Raw genomic sequence first — 16,273 nt, 5'->3', positions numbered from 1 at the left:
CCTTCCTTCCTTCCTTCCTTCCTTCCTTCCTTCTTTCCTTCCTTACTTTTTATTCCCTTACCTTTTCTTTTTCTTTTTTCTTTGAGGGGGGGTAGAGGTTTGAAACAGGGTGTCTCTGTATAACCCTGACTGTCCTGGAACTTGTTCTGTAGACCAGACTGACCTGTAACTCACAGAGATCCACCTACTTCTGCCTCCTAGAGGCATGAGCTACCACCGCCCCACTCAGACTGCTTTCTTATACAACCCAGGACCACCTGTCTAAGGATGGGACTGCCTTCAGTGGGCTGGGCCTCCTATATTGATAATTAAGTTTGAAGATGCTCCATAAACATCCCCAGAAGCCAGTGTAATGGGGGCAGTTGCTCAGGTGAGGTCATTTTTTCCCAGGTGAAACTAACCAGCACAAACAACAGATGCTCTTTTCACCGAGGCATCGCTCTAGCACCATCAGAATATGTTTTAAAAACTTAAATCATCAGAAACATGAAAGACTATTGAAGGTTGCAGGACAGAAATGTCAAGTCTCATGGAATGACAAAGCTTTCTATAAATAATAATAACCTTTCCATAAGTAATAGCAGGGGAATTCTGAGCAGAAACTCTAAAGTCCAGGCAGGCCTAAAATGATGTATTTTAGCTGGGCGGTGGTCGTGCACGCCTTTAACCCCAGCACTCGGGAGTCAGAAACAGGCGGGTCTTACTGAGTTTGAGGCCAGCCTGGTCTGCAAAGTGAGTTCTAGGACAGGCAGGACTGCTACACAGAGAAAAAAAAAAGATGTATTTTAATCCCTGAAAGAAAACCAAAAAAACAAACCCAAAACTATAAAACTAGGTTTCTGTTACCAGCAAAATTATGCTTAATAATCAAAGGACAAATAGAGATGATAAGAAATAAAGATCAGAAGCTAAAATTTATAAGCATTCCTTGCACATAGTACTGAAAGAAATCCTCTACTCAGAGGAGGAAACAATAAGTCTCACTGGAAGGTTTGATAAGCAGTTGGAGAATGAATCAAGAATTACAACAAGAACTGGGCAGTGGTTACATAAGCCCTTAATCCCAGCACTTGGGAAGCAGAGACAGTGGATCTCTGAGTTCAAGGCCAGCCTGGTCTACAAGAGTTAGTCCCAGGACAGCTAGGACTACACAGAGAAACCCTGTATCAAAAAAAAATTAGAACAGGTGACAGGAGTTAATTCATAATTTTAAATAGTAACCCCAAATCTCAATGATTTCAAGTCACTAACTGAACAAAGCAGAGTGTCAGAGTGTTGGGGTAAAAAACAAGACCCTGCAGTAAACATACCTCACTGGCAAAGATAAAGTACATCTGGAAGTAAAAAGACAGAGAAAGATATTTCAAGGAAATAAAATCTTTAAGTAAGGACTTGCTATGTTCACATTCAACAAAGCAGACTTCAAAATTAGTTAGAAGACATAAAGTCTTTTCATTGATGAAATGAACAATTCATCAAAATACGTAACCGTTATAAACATACATGCATCAAGTTTTGGAAACATTACTGGACATAAAAGCTAATCCCAATACAACAATTATAGATGGCATCGGTACACCTTTGTTACAGCACGAATATAAAAGTGTCCCTTGTGAGTTTCTGTGTTTGAGCAATTGGTCCTCAGATGACAAGTTTTGTTTTTATTTCTTCGTTTGTTTGTTTGTTTTTGTTTTTTAATGGAAACTTTCAGAGGTGAATCCTCACTTGAAAGATGAGTCACTAGGGTAGACCTTGAGTTTTATAACCTGAGCCAACCTCTTACCCTCCACTTCCTGTTCCATGGGACAAGCCACTGCCAAGCTTCTGCTTCTGAAGAGCCATCTACTCTGTGGCATCTTCTCCACTATAATGGATTTTATCACTTCAAACCACCAACCAAAATAAATCCCCTGTGGGGCGCTTCTCTTCAGATATTTGGTCACAGCAATGAGAAAACTAAGGAATAGAAATTTAGTAGCAATAAGTGGAGCCATTGCTGGCATAAACCTGCCTTTGGAAGTGGTGTTCTGAAGGAACTTTGAAGAGTTTGAAGGTTCAGTATAAGAGCCCTAGAACTCACTAAACACAGCTTAATAGGGCATTCTAGAGTGAGTGGGAAAGGCAAGTGTAGAAACATGGAGAGCGCAGCACATGGTCACAGGCTTCAGAAGGGAGCAAGGATTAGAAGCTGTCCTTGTAATAGTCTGCAAACTTGAATAAGATAGAACTCAAAGGTAATGGGCTAATTGGTTTGGCAGGGGAAATTTCAAGACAGAAGAATATTCAGGCTGCAGAATGGTTATTGTTCACTTTGTTTACCCAGATTTGCAGTGAGAGAGAGCAGAAAGTGGAGCAGGAAGATTTAAAATTGTCCTGGCAAGGGAAGGAGTGTGAGTCTGGTTACAGTGTGCACAGAAATGTGCAGCTTGAGGAGGAGAAGAGCTTGAACCAGGCTCAGGTGCTGACAGCTACTGCAGAATGGCTGTGCTTCTTAAAGAGATTAATGTCATGAAGGAGAAACCTTGAACTTTAAAAAACGGTAAGAAGGGTGCTTTGGGGGCAAGCCCCCACCCATTGCAAATTCACTTGAGAGGACAGGGCTTAGAGCACCCTACTGGCAAATGGAGCCACGGAAGTGCTTTCCTGGGTTCCGTGGCAAGGTACTCAAAAGTGTGACCAAAATACCTGATTTACAACTGTGATCCAAGGGATTCAAGCTACACCTGAGCTGTCAGTGGACTTGGCATTGTCCACATGGTGATAGTTTTACAGACATGCAAAATGCAAGGAGGGGGGACTGCTAAATGACGGTTTGCACCAATTTTTGATAAAACCATTTTATTTCCTGTGTGGACACCTAAGTGTGCTATATCTGGAGCCGTGAAGCTGTGAAATCTAAGTTGTAGTGGGCACTCCAGGATATTGGAGATGCCAACAAACTTCAGGCAAGTTGTGGAACTGATCCAAGGGAGAGGTCATAAGTGTTAGAGGCACCAGAGTTGAAGGCAGGGCTATCAACTCCCATCTGAGCACACATAGTGAGCACAAACCCCAAGTGCCAGGGCTAGAGCCACTCTATCCTGCTGGTTTTCAATCTTGCTTTGGTACAATTTTGCTTGTTTATGTTGCTTTGCTCCTTTCCTGTCTTATGAGCAGGAATGTCTGTTCTTTTCCAGTCTTTATTGGAGGTAGCTTGTTCTCTAATTTCATAGGGACTCATCGGTAGAAGTTTACCGGGAATCTCAGATGTCATTGGGTTTTAAGCTTTCGAATAACGTTAAAGCTGTGCCACTAGGGGACTTAGGAGCTGGACTTAATGCACTTTGCGCTGAGTGAGCCATGAACCTGTGAGGACCATTGGCAGAATGCTGTGGTTTGCATGTGAATGTTTCCAGTAGGTTCATATAGTTGGATACTTGGTCCAGCTTTATAACTGTTTTGGAAGGCTTTGGGATCTTTAGGTGAAACCTCACTGTAGGAAGTGACTTGCTAGTGCTGGGCTTTGTGGGTCAAAGCCTGGTACCATTTTCTGTCTATTCCCTGATTTCTGATCCACATACATGTGAACTGGCAGCTGCCGCAGCTGTCACACCTGTCTGCTACCGTGCTTTCCCCACCGTGGACTAGGCTCCTTCAAACTGTGAGCCAAAATAAACCTTTCCTCCAATAGATGGCTTCTTGTCAGGAGTTCAGTGATGAGAAAAGCGACTGACACACCTTCTCCTGAATTCATAGGTCATTCAGGAGAATGAAAACAAAACCAGCGGAATTAAACTGCATTACATAGCAAATATATTTAATAGACATCTACAGGGCATTCTGTCTAACAGCTACAGGATATGCATTTTTCTCAGCAGCTTATGGAACTTTCTCCAAAATAGATCCAAGTTTAGGACACAGCATTCTTAACAAAACCATGATACCTAACTTCAGATCGTACTATAGAGCAGAGGTAACAAAACAGCATTGGGCTGACACAAAAGGGCACACAGACCAATAGGAAAGAAACAGCCGACTAAGGTAAGTCCATGCAACTGCAGCTGTGTGCTGAGAGCATACACTGAAGAAAAGATGGTCTCTTTAGTAAGTAGTTGCTGGGAAAACCAGATTACCCACATTTGGAAGACTGGAACTTGATTCCGTCCTCTCCTGTAAAAAATCAATTCAAAACGAATCAAAGACTATATAATATAGGAGATAAAGCATTGAAGCCACTAGAGGAAGGCATACAGAAAGTGCAGGCAGAGGCAGTCAGTGCTATGTGGATGAGGGCAGAGCAGACTCTTATGCAGCGCTGCGGGCATGTAAATTAGTGAAGCTCTCATAGGAATCAGTGTGGAAGTTTGTCCTAGGGTTTTCTATTGCTGTGAAGAGACACCATGACCAGAGTAACTATTATAAATGAAAACGTTTAACTGAGGTGGTAGTTTACAGGTCAGAAGTTCAGTTCATTATCATCATGGTGGGGAGCATGGCAGCATGCAGGAAGATGTGGTGCTGAAGCTGAGAGTGCTACACCTTGCAGGCATCAGGAAGTTGACTGACACACTGCATGGAACCCTGAGCATATAAAAACCTCAAAGCCTGCCCGCACAGTGATACACTTCCTCCAACAAGGTCATACCCACTCCAACAAAGCCATACCTACTAATAGTGCCACTTCCTATGAGGTTATGGGGGTCAATTACATTCAAACAATCACAAGGTTCCTAAAAATCTAAAATAGGAACTATTTTATGATTCAACTATGCCACTTCTTGCTGTATACCAGGAGGGTCAAAGGTCACATCCAAAAGAGATACTGCCCATGCTCAGTGTGAAGTCAGCTTAGGTGCCCTCATCCTAATTGAATGGTTAGGAAAACTAGTGTGTAGGTATACAAGACATAGCTGTGTACCATAGAAAAGAAGGAATTGTGGGGCAACTGGAGATCATGATGGTAAAGCAAAATAATCCAGACTTGGGAAGACAGAGCACACTTTCTCTTCTGTGGGGAGAGACTGCTGGGGAATAGGCAGGGGTAAGTGTAAGAGGGCAGGTGGTTGCAGTCAACTTCTACATGTATGAAAGTGCCATTATGCAATCCCCCTATTATATAGAATTAAATCTGAGACTATCCTAGCTAACTCAAATCATCTTTAGAGTTTCCCATTTCCTGAAAATAGGCCATAACAGGCCCGAGATTTTGCAAGGAACATCTTCATAACAGCTGTGTGGCTTCCTGGGCTCCCTGTGGAGCTGCAGAAGATCCTGCAGTGCTTTGGAGGCCACGCAGTTAGGTTGGCTCTTTTACTGTTGTTTCAGAAAGCACCATTGACTAGTGGCAGTGCACGCAAATGAGCTGCCAGCAGCTGCCTCCCAGGAGTACTCCATATGGCCTAGGGCTGATGCCAACAGCTTTATAAAACTTGGGGAATTTCCTGGATGGGAACTTGGTCATTGGCTGACCAGTTTGTGTTGCTCTGTAGAACCACTTGCCAGATGTTTAAACACACTGCCTGCTCCTCTACATTGGTACAGGGCGGCATAACTCATTTGTTTCCTCTTACCATATTTGCTAAGCAAAGAAGAGTTACTTTTTTGTTTTGTTATGTTTTCTGAGACAGGGGTTCTCTGTGTAGCCCAAGCTGTCCTGAAACTCCCTTTGTAGATCAGGCTGACTTCAAACTCTACCTCCAAAGTGCTGGGATTAAAGGCACGTGCCACCATCGCCTAGCACTGCCCCCCCCCTTTTTTTTTAAATTAAATGTGTGTCTAGACATAGATAGGTTTAATCTATATGCATGGCCTTAGCTCAGCTCAGCCAAGTGTTTGAGGCTTAGATGTTTTCTTGTTAGCTTCTTTCAATAACAAATCTGGGAATACATGTGACAACCAGAAGGCAGCACTAAATAATCCCTTTGTCTGTCCGTATTTGCCAGTCTCCTTTATTCTTGCTCTTCTTGGACACCACGTGGCAGCTGCTAGAGCAATACCCAGCTGCCTTCGAATTCTCTGAGACATACCTGGCAGTGCTGTGTGACAGTACCCACATCTCACTCTTCGGCACCTTCCTGTTCAACTCTCCTCATCAGCGGGTGAAGCAAAGCACGGTAAGTGCCATGCTGGCTGCGGCTACTATTTGTGCGTATGCTACTATATGTGTGTACATTTTGTGTCTAGTATGTATGCACGCCCTCACATGTGCGTGCAGGTGCCTGTGAATTTGAAGGCCTGAAGTTAACGTCTGGCATCTACCCCAGTCACTTTCCACTCTGTTTCCTTGAGGCAAGTCTTACAGAACCTAGAGCTGCCAGTTCTGCTTTTCTGGCTAGTCAACTTGCCATAGGAATTCTCCATGTCTCGTGAGTTTTGGGATCATAGATTGCCACCATACCTACCCTGCCCTGTTCTAGGGATACAAATTCCAGTCCTCATGCTTGCATGCACAGCCAGTGCTTTATCCACTGAGCCATCTATCCAATGTCTCCTCTGCCCCCCTTTCAACTTTGAATATAATTGAACTACAGTTAACTGCATGTTTAAAATGTGACTTAAAATTATTACCATTCAAAATTATTTCAGAATGCATTAAAAGAATCTTTTTTTAATGAACATTTTGTTTTCTTCTGTGAATTGTTCATAATAAATGTGTTTAAAGATATCAATTACTTTAACCACCTTAAATATTCTTTTGGATTTTTTGAATGGAACATCAAACACAGCATGTTAGTGCGTTATAGCCCGAGCTCAAACACAGTACATGCGACTGCATTATAGCCCGAGCTCAATACCTCCCCACTGACATCTTTTATTTTTCCTTTCAATTTTGAGACAATGTCTATCAGTTACTTGAACGGGCCTTGACATGGCAGTCCCTAACCTCAGCTTCCTGCATAGCTGGGCTCACAGTGCTGAGCCGGCTGCCTCGCTTGTGCTTTTGTGTTACTCCTTGTGCTTCTGAGTTGTTGAGCGATAGCTGAAGATATCTATTTCCTGATAAGTCAGCAGAATAACAGTTCTATTTCAACTGTTTCTTAAGAAGTTGTGGAAGAGGAAGTTTAGACACAAAGGTAGACTCAAGTTCTCCGCAGACATGGTTACCATGTGTGCTGTCAGAGTCCCTCATGTTACTGTGGGTAGGATTGAGTCTGTGGTGAGAGTTCATAGAGTTGGAGGAAGAAGACTGAGGACTAAGCATATGGAGCCATATTTGAGACCAGCCCTTCCTCTCACTGGTGTGAATCTTCTTGCTTTGCCTCACCCCACATGAACCCACAGTGGGAAGAGCTCAGAAATGCTACAGTGTTGGTAGAGGGAAGCCAAATGGTAGCTTCTGTAGACTTGAGGGCTCATCTACTTTCTGGCCTTCAGCTTTAGATCTGAGCCCCAGTCTAGGTAGTGTGGCCTTAGAGCACAAATTCTTAATTCTGCTCAGCAGTTAAGACCACTGCCTGGTCTTCCAAAGGTCCTGAGTTCAATTCCCAGCAACCACATGGTGGCTCACAACCATCTGTAATGAGATCTGGTGCCCTCTTGAGGAAGAGACCTGGTCAGTCGTCCTCATCAACTTAGACCATGAAACCCACCTAGTTCAACACAACCACGATATCCAGGCTGCCCATGCATGCATCTGGCCCTGGGGTTTTTTTGGTTGGGAAGTTTTTGATGGCAGCTTCTATCTCTTTGCAGCTTATAGGTCTATTTAAATTGCTCACCTGGTTGTCATTTAATTTTGGTATATGTTATCTATCTAAAAAAAATTTGTCCATTTCTTTTACATTTTCCAATTTTGTGGCGTACAGGTTTTTGTAGTAAGACCTAATGATTCTCTGAATATCCTCAGTGTCTGTTTTTATGTCCCCCTTTTCATTTTTGAGTTTGTTAATTTGGATGTTCTCTCTCCGCCTTTTGATTAGTTTGGATAAGGGTTTGTAAGTCTTGTTGACTTTCTCAAAGAACCAGCTCTTTGTTTTATTGATTCTTTGTATTGTTTTCTGTTTCTATTTTGTTGATTTCAGCCCTCAATTTGATTATTTCCTATCTTCTCCTCCTCCTGAGTGGGTCTGCTTCTTTTTGTTCTAGAACTTTCAGATGTGCTGTTAAGTTTCTAATGTGAGCTTTCTCTGTTTTCTTTATGTGGGCACTTAGTGCTCCTCTTGACACTGCTTTCATAGTGTCCCATAGGTTTGGGTATGTTGCGCCTTCATTTTCATTTAATTCAAGGAAGACTTTAATTTCTTTCTTTATTTCTTCCTTGAACCAGGGGTGGTTCAGTAGTTGACTGTTCAGTTTCCATGAGTTTGTAGGCTTTCTGAGAGTAGTATTGTTGTTAAATTCTAACTTTAATCCCTGGTGATCCAATAACACACAGGTGTTTACTCCAATTTTTTTTTTTAATCTGTGGAGGTTTGCTTTGTTACCGAGTATGTGATCAATTTTAGAGAAGGTTCCATGAGGTGCTGAGAAAAAGGTATAGTCTTTTGTGTTTGGGTGGAATGTTCTATAGATGTCTGTTAAGTCCATTTGATTCATTACATATGTTAGTTCTCTTATTTCTCTGTTAAGTTTCTGTCTGGTTGACCTGTCCATTGATGAGCATGGAGTGTTGAAGTCTCCTAGTATTTGTGTGTGGGGTTTGATGTGTCATTTAAGTTTTAGTAATGTTTCTTTTTCATATGTGGTTGCTCTTGTATTTGGGGCATAGATGAGACTTCATCTTGATGAATTGTTCCTGTTATGGGTATAAAATGTCCTTCTCCATCTCTTCTGGTATGTTTTAGTTTGAAATAGCTATTAGGATAGCTATCCCCACTTGTTTCTTAGATCCATTTGATTGGAAAACCTTATCCCAACCTTTTGCTCTGAGGTAGTGTCTGTCTTTGAGGTTGAGGTATGTTTCTTGTAAACAGCAGAAGGCTAAATCTTTTTTTTTTATCCATTCTCTTAGCCTGTGTCTTTTTATAGGTCAATTGAGTCTATTGATATTAAGCAATATTAATGACCAGTGGTTGTTAACTCCGGTTATTTTTTTTAGTGGTAGTATTTGTTTGTTTGTTTCCCTCCTTTGGGTTATGCTGGTGGGGGGTTATCAGAAGTCTGTGTTTTTGTGGGTGTAGTTAGCTTTCTTGGGCTTGGGTTTTCCTTCTAGTACTTTCTGTAAGGCTGAGTTTGTGGATATGTATTGTTTAAATATGTTTTTGTCATGGAATATCTTGTTTTCTCCTTCCATGGTGAATGAAAGCTTTGCTGGGTATAGTAGTCTGGGCTTGCATCTGTGGTCTCTTAGTGTCTGCAGCACATCTATCCAGGACCTTCTGGCTTTCATGGTTTCCACTGAGAAGTTGGGTATAATTCTGATAGGTTTACCTTTATATGTTACTTAACCTTTTACCTTTGCAGCTCTTAATATTATTTTTTTATTCTGTATGTTTTGATTATTATATGGTGTTCCACTTGAATCCGCACCTCCCACTCACGGCACAGTTCGCATGCCTCCCGTACCTCCCACGAGCCTGGGCGAATGCCTGGGGATTGAATAGAGACACACACACAAAGAAATCTGGGTCATTCACCAAGAACCGAATGCCAAATTTATTAAGCTTCCGCCAGGTTAATATACTCTCGCCCCAGAAGAGGGGCGAGGGGAACTGGCACCATGTGGGTATCTTCCCAGGCAGGGGGTGGAGAGCAGCGGCAGACAGATGAGAGGGGGTTTAGGCGCTGTGGGAACTCTTCTGGGCAGGTGGGAAATTATCATTCTAAAGGTTTAACAAAGCCTAGCTGAATCACCAGGCTAAAAGCGGAGCTAGCACAGGAATTAGCAGGAAGCTTGGCTGGCTAACATAAACAGTCCTTGCAATTTGTGCCTCTAGGAGCAGGGGAGACCTGGGATCCTACAATATGGTGAGGGGATTTTTTTTTAATCCAGTCTATTTGGTGTTCTGTAAGTTTCTTGTACCTTCATAGGGATATCCTTCTTTAGGTTGGGAAAGTTTTCTTCTATAATTTTATTGAATATATTTTCTGGGCCTTTAAGCTGGAGTTCTTCTCCTTCTTCTACCCTTATTATTCTTAGGTTTGGTCTTTACATGGTGTCCCAGATTTCCTGAATGTTTTGTGTTAAGAATTTGTTGGATTTATTGTTTTCTTTGACCAGTGAGTCTTTTTCCTCTATAGTATCTTTAGTGCCTGAGATTCTTCTATCTCTTATATTCTGTTGTTTATACTTGTCTCTGTAGTTCCTGTTCATTTACCCAGATTTTTCATACCCAGAATTCCCTCGGTTAGTGTTTTCTTTATTACCTCTATTTCAGTCTTCAAGTCTTGAACTGTTTCCTTCACTTATTTGATTGTTCTTTTCTTGGTTTTCTTGTGTTTCTTTGAGGGATTTATTGATTTCTTCCAATTTCTGTTTGTCTTCTCTTCCATTTCTTTAATGGAGTTTTTCACTTTCTGTTTAAAGTTCTCCATCATTTTCATAAAGTTATGTTTAAAGTCCTTTTCTTCTACTTCTTCTGGTTTAGGATTATCAAGTCTTCCTGATGTGTGACTGCTGGGTTCTGGTGTTACCATGTTGCTTTTTAGGTTTTTGGAGGAATTCCTGCATTGGCGTCTACCTATCTCTTCCTCCAAATGAGGCCAGCAGTGTCTTTGTGTCTTGCTCCAATTCTTGTGGCTGTCTGAGTATTTGGGAGTTTTTCTTGGTCTGCCCTGTACTGCCAATGTCTGTCTCAGAAAGCCTCCGAGGTCTCTATATACCTGCTCTCTTGGTGCTCTCTCTTAATCCCTTCAGTGTTGTAGCAGCTCTTTGTCCCCTTAGTATTATAGGAAGCTTTCAACTCTTAGGCAGGGTGTGGTTAGTAGCTTGGGGGGTCCAGTGGATGGGTTTGGATTTGGGGGGGAGCTTAGCTGCAGGTAACTCCCTGCTGGCTGGCTAGAAAAGCCATGGGAGTTGGGGAAGGGCCCGTGGGCTTTGTCCCACTGGGGAGGTCCTAGAGAGTAGGGCATCCCGCCGGGTAGCTTTTCACTCACTTAAGTCCCTTCAGTATTGGAGCAAGTTGTGTTTCAGAGTTCCAAGGAGATTGCAGGAAGTAGGTGGGTTTGCGGGGAGAGCGGAGTTGTAGGTAGTAGTTTAAATGGCAACTGGATGGGTTGGGGGAGAGCCTAGCAGCAGGAAACTCCTTGCTGGCTGACTAGAAAAGTCAAGGGAGTTGGGGAAGGGGCCTGGGGTTTTGTCCTTCTGGGGAGGTCCTCGAGAGTGGGGCGTGCCACCATATGGCTATTCACTCACCTCTTAGGTCCCCTCAGTATGGGAGCAAACTGAGTTTCAGAGTTCCACTGATATTGCAGGCCAGCTCATCCATTTCTTAATGATTACAAGCTTCCCCAGCCTGTGATGGAGTTATATAACTTGATTGTGCCACATTTTTTCAGAACATTTATACTTCACCGTTTTTTAATTTCAAACAAATTCTTGACCTTTTAAAATAGAAAGTTTGTAAAAAGATTAAGTTACCAATCGACAATAAGAGTCAGTCCTATTTTTTCCCATCTATTTCTTCCAGGGAACTGTCTTGTATGAACTTGATATAGCTTACTGTCACTGCACTCAGATGACGGTCCTTGTTATATGTCACCAGAGTGACTGCTTAGTTTTTATTTAGAGGACCTGGGGATTACCTTCTAGGGGAGCCCATCTCTGTCCTGTACTATAGGACATGCTGTCTGTCACACAATTGTTTGGGTTCTGTGAACCTAGGTCACCATGTTTGTAAACCTAGGGATGTCAACAGTGGTTCAAGGTTTGCAGTTCTATTAAAAACAAAAAATGCTTTGTTTTGTTTTTAGTTAGCACCTTCACTGCCCAGAGTACAAAGCCTCCTTGGTCACAAAGCTGGGAACATGCTGTACAGGCAATGTGCTTCTCTCACCCATGTCCCACCATCATTTTCAGGATAGACTTCCTGCTCCCATGAGGCCTGAGTGCTCTAGTAACTAACTTCCCTGATGGTGCAGGCATGAGAAAAGGTGGGGGTGTGTGTCTTCTCACACGTGTGCTTTCCTTTACAGGAGTTTGCTATCAGCAAAAATATTCAGTTGGGTGATGAAAAGGGCTTGAAATTCCCCTCGGTTTGGGACTGGGCTCTTCAATTCACAGCAAAGGATCGGACCCTTTTCCACAACCCCTTCTACATTGGCAAGAGCGCTCCTTGTGTACAGAATGGCTCCAGGAAGTCTTTTAAGCGGACAAAGGTAAGTTGCAGACAGCAGCACAGTAGCAGTAGAGACCCCATCCCCACGCTGCTGCAGACAGTAGCACACTAGCAGTAGAGACCCCATCCCCACGCTGCTGCAGTGCCCTGTTGCTAGCCATGGTGTCTTTACAAGTGTTAGAAACAGGTACTTTGTAGGAGGCAACTACTGCAGGTTTTGAGAGGCCTTCCTTTTTAACCAATGTGATAATATTTTGACTTTTTTCTTGGTGATCGAGGCCCGTGAAGCCCAGTTGGCGTAAGAGATGGCAGTTGGCAGCTCCAACCAGACTTCTTGCTAGCACCTGTTCTTTCTAGAAATCAGCGAGTGTAGATGTTTTCCTTACCCCTACAGTCTTATGAGCATTCACTAAAGCAAATGATACTTACCTTCCTTCCACTTTTCTCCTGGCATGGTAATAACCTTGGAGAGTCAATCCAAAAAGTTAGTTCCAGAGAAGACAATCATAAGCCCCACAAGGGAAAGGAGGACCATGTCCTTCAAGGCTGAACCCCTCCTGACATCTATTAATCCTAGCTGGTTAAACTGCACCACGGGTCCTTTTGAAAAGTGGGCGCTCCGGTAGAGTAATGCCAAGATCTGTCTCCTGTGCAGAAAAGCTACAGCTCTACACTGAGAGGAATGCCGTCATGCTTAAAGAATGGAATCATCAGTGACCAGGAACTGCTTCCGAGGAGAAACTCACTAATACTGAAACTGAAGCCAGACCCACTTCAGCACACCGACAGCCAGAACAGTGGAATGGAACAGTACTTTAAAGAGTGGTTTTCTAGACCAGCCAACCTCCATGGCATTATCCTGCCACGTCTCTCTGGAACACACATTAAACTGTGGAAATTGTGCTACTTCCGCTGGGTCCCCGAGGCACAGATCAACCTCGGGGGCTCCATCATGGCCTTCCACAAGCTCTCTCTCCTGGCTGATGAGGTGGACATGCTAGGCAGGATGCTGAGGCAGCAGCGGAGTGGTCCTCTGGAAGCTTGCTATGCAGATCTGGAGCAGAGCAGGATGTACTTCAGAGCCACAGGTCCACACGACACCCTGGAGACACCAGAGTTCCTCTCCTCATCATTTCCATTTTCTCCTGTAGGAAATCTGTGCAGACGGAGCATCTTAGGAACACCCTTAAGCAAATTTTTAAGTGGGGCCAAAATATGGTTATCTACTGAGACGCTAGCAAATGAAGACTAAACTAATGTATTTTCTGAACACATTGCGAGAAGCTGTATATTTTCCCCTCCGAACTGAAATTGCTAATCTAGGTGTTTAAAACTGGTTTTTTTATATGTAAGAAATTTGCACTAATATTTAAAACTTGTTTAATCATGCTGCCTTCAATTATTCTAAGGGCAGTGTGACTTTGGTTTTGTCCTCTGTTCTTTGGGTCATTTGCAGCACACATTCCCCCATTGTGACCTGTGATCACAGTAGTGAGGTTTCTCTGGTATGTGAATTTCATCAGCATCTATTTTCCTACCTATTAAAGGTTATCTGATAGTCAGATCACAATCCAAAGATGGTGGGTAGGAAGTTCATAAATTAGTACTTTATTCATTTCAGATCATCTGATTAAAATTCCCTGCAGGCCTCAGTTGGCATCCATGTTTTTCTCTGGTTGAACTTAACTAATGAGGGTTTGTGTTCTGGGCTTAGACTTTATTATTTTAGTTGACCTTATTTAGGACCTTACATCACTGTGTTCTAGAACCCTGAGTTTGCTTTAATTCCATACAACTTACTTTTGAAACTACACTGTAACTTTAAAGCATTCACTGTAGCTAATTAAACCTAGAAGTGCCTTGGACCTTAAGATGAGAGTAACTAAGATGCCAGAATAACAGAGGGAACTATAACTCCATGTTTTAAACTTAGGGCATTTAGACCCCGCTACATGCTACATATTGGGAATAGCTTCTTGCCAACAGGCCTCACTAATAGCCAGTAGTCTCTAGAGTTGCAGTCTATGGGGTGGAACCCTAAGAGACTCTTTAGACAGCAGAGGCACAACTCCAGCTGTGGCTGAGGGTGCCCAGTGCATGGACAGGAGCATGCCACACTCTGACCACGGGCTACTGGGAGTGCTCTGGCCTCCCATGATCACGTCAGCTGGCATGCTGACATAGGCCGGCACTCCTCCTTAGAAGTAGCTAGTGGGGGTCATGAGATGAACAGATGCACAGACTAGAGCAGAGGACTTCCCCAATTATTGCCATTTTAATACACTTAGTGGCTCCCCTTCTGACTTTGGGGGTCAGTGCCAAGAGGCTGAGAAGCTCATCTGAAGCCCACGTTCCAAACCGCGCTAAGAACCTGGCTGGTTTTACAAGGCCAAATTCAGATGTTCCCAATTGTTGGTGTGTGGACAGCCTCCTCCCCGTTTCAAGGTGGATATTTCCTAATGGACAATGGTAGTGTCTTAAATCACCACCTTGGGTTTCAAAATACTTTATAGTAAAGTGCTGATTTAGTTGGTTTCTTTTTCTATAAGAGGATTTTTCAAGTACTGTGTGTGTGCTGCATTGCCATTTCTGCTTTTACCTTTTCAAACTGTTTAATGATGGCTCTGCATTTAACAGAGCAGCTGTCCTCGAAAGAATCTTAAGAAGTTCCAATCTCATGGCTAACCTAACATTCCCACCCATCTGCTGCCTATAGAATAAGGGCTCTTCTGAACTTATACAAATAGCATTATCAGCAGTGAGGCTGTTCCGGTCTCTTCGGCAGCCCCGGGCCCTGAGACACGACTGCGCCGCCACTGGAGCCTGATAGTAATTCCCTCATTGTCATTAAGCTACTTCTATAAATTGTTGTAAATTTATCTTGGGAATGAGAACTTATATCTTTGTAATTTACATCCCTTACATTGACTTCAACTCTTTTAAGAACTTTGTTTTTGTTAACTTACAAAAAGGTCAGGTACTATTAACACTACTTTATGATGGAAAGTGCCTATTTTTGTATGGTAATCAACTGTAAATGTTTTAATATTTCCACTAGGTGGTTGTTATATCATGATTATTGTGCCACAACTTATTGTGCATACTATTTGTAAAAACAGCTCCAAAGTCCTAGTGTGGCCTCGGGTACAGCTGCTTGGCACCTCTGTTAGCGGAAGTGACACAGAGGTGGCAGAAGAGGTAAGCATGGCTGCATGCAGCATACCAAAGAGCTTGATGCCACTGTCTCTGAGGCCCTGTGGGCGGAGCCTGTGCTGGTGGCGTCCACGCAAAGCTGACACTGGACGTTCTAGCGCGAACCCTAAAGGTGGGGCGTCTTACTGTTGTTTTACGATGGGAACCAATTCTAAAACCAAAAATGCCTAACTCTAATTCAGGAAAGGACATTAATTTGTACTGACAGACAAAGAGGAACACTGCTCAACACATTTCTCAACAAGATCTTCTTGCTGTAGCAGTGACCTCAAGTACAAAACTTGGTATTGCGACAAAACTAAAGCCTTTGTGCCTAAATACAACTGGTGAGCTGAAGAGGGATGAGCAGGTTGGCTGGATACTGCTCAGCAGAAAGGATGTAAAGGGAATTCTGACTGCTAAATAAAATTTCCACTGAAACTGTTTGTAGTATGACCACTATGAGACAATCGATAGGACCATAGCCACTGATGATGGGCTTCGGCTCCCGCCTGTACCTGTGTATCCTTTCCTCATCTGGTTTGAATGCCCTCTAAGATGGGATGGAGAAACAACTTTCACATCAATTCAGAACTGGCTGTAGTTAGGCCACCTGAGTAGCAATGAACTTCCCTAGCAGTTTTAACACTGGGGAATTCTGTTTCCCTGAGTCCCTGGAGACTGGGACCCCACATTGAGACCTGACCCTGCTATACCATCAGGTCACCTCCTTCTAGGTCCATTCTCCAAACTAAGATTTTCAAGCTGTGGATAGTGAGCAGCCCTGTTACAGTGACAGTGTATAAAATTAGCCTGATCTAGCCAGTGGGGGATGTACACATGCGATGGTGTTGGTCTTGCCTTTGTTACTCTAGCCTCAGGTGCTT

The 16,273-nt window shown here is 43.1% G+C and overlaps 1 protein-coding gene across 3 annotated transcripts in view; it reads left to right on the top strand.

Moving 5' to 3' along the window:
- Mtmr10 (myotubularin related protein 10) overlaps nt 1-15,827 on the top strand; it is a 57,082-nt gene extending 41,255 nt beyond the window's left edge. For all 3 annotated transcript variants that reach the window (XM_048434756.3, XM_087901490.1, XM_087901489.1), the window contains 3 exons: nt 5,922-6,092; nt 12,052-12,234; nt 12,850-15,827. In XM_048434756.3, coding sequence (XP_048290713.2) covers nt 5,922-6,092; nt 12,052-12,234; nt 12,850-13,446 — 951 coding nt within the window. In that variant the 3' untranslated portion in view covers nt 13,447-15,827. The remainder of the gene's footprint in view (nt 1-5,921; nt 6,093-12,051; nt 12,235-12,849) is intronic.
- The last annotated feature ends 446 nt before the right edge of the window (nt 15,828-16,273 follow it).

This window comes from Myodes glareolus, chromosome 24 (genome assembly GCF_982192425.1).
Source record: "Myodes glareolus chromosome 24, mMyoGla1.1, whole genome shotgun sequence".
Classification (NCBI taxonomy): Eukaryota; Metazoa; Chordata; class Mammalia; order Rodentia; family Cricetidae; genus Myodes; species Myodes glareolus.
Note: the sequence above shows the minus strand (reverse complement) of the source record. Positions and strands in the feature narration are given on the sequence as shown.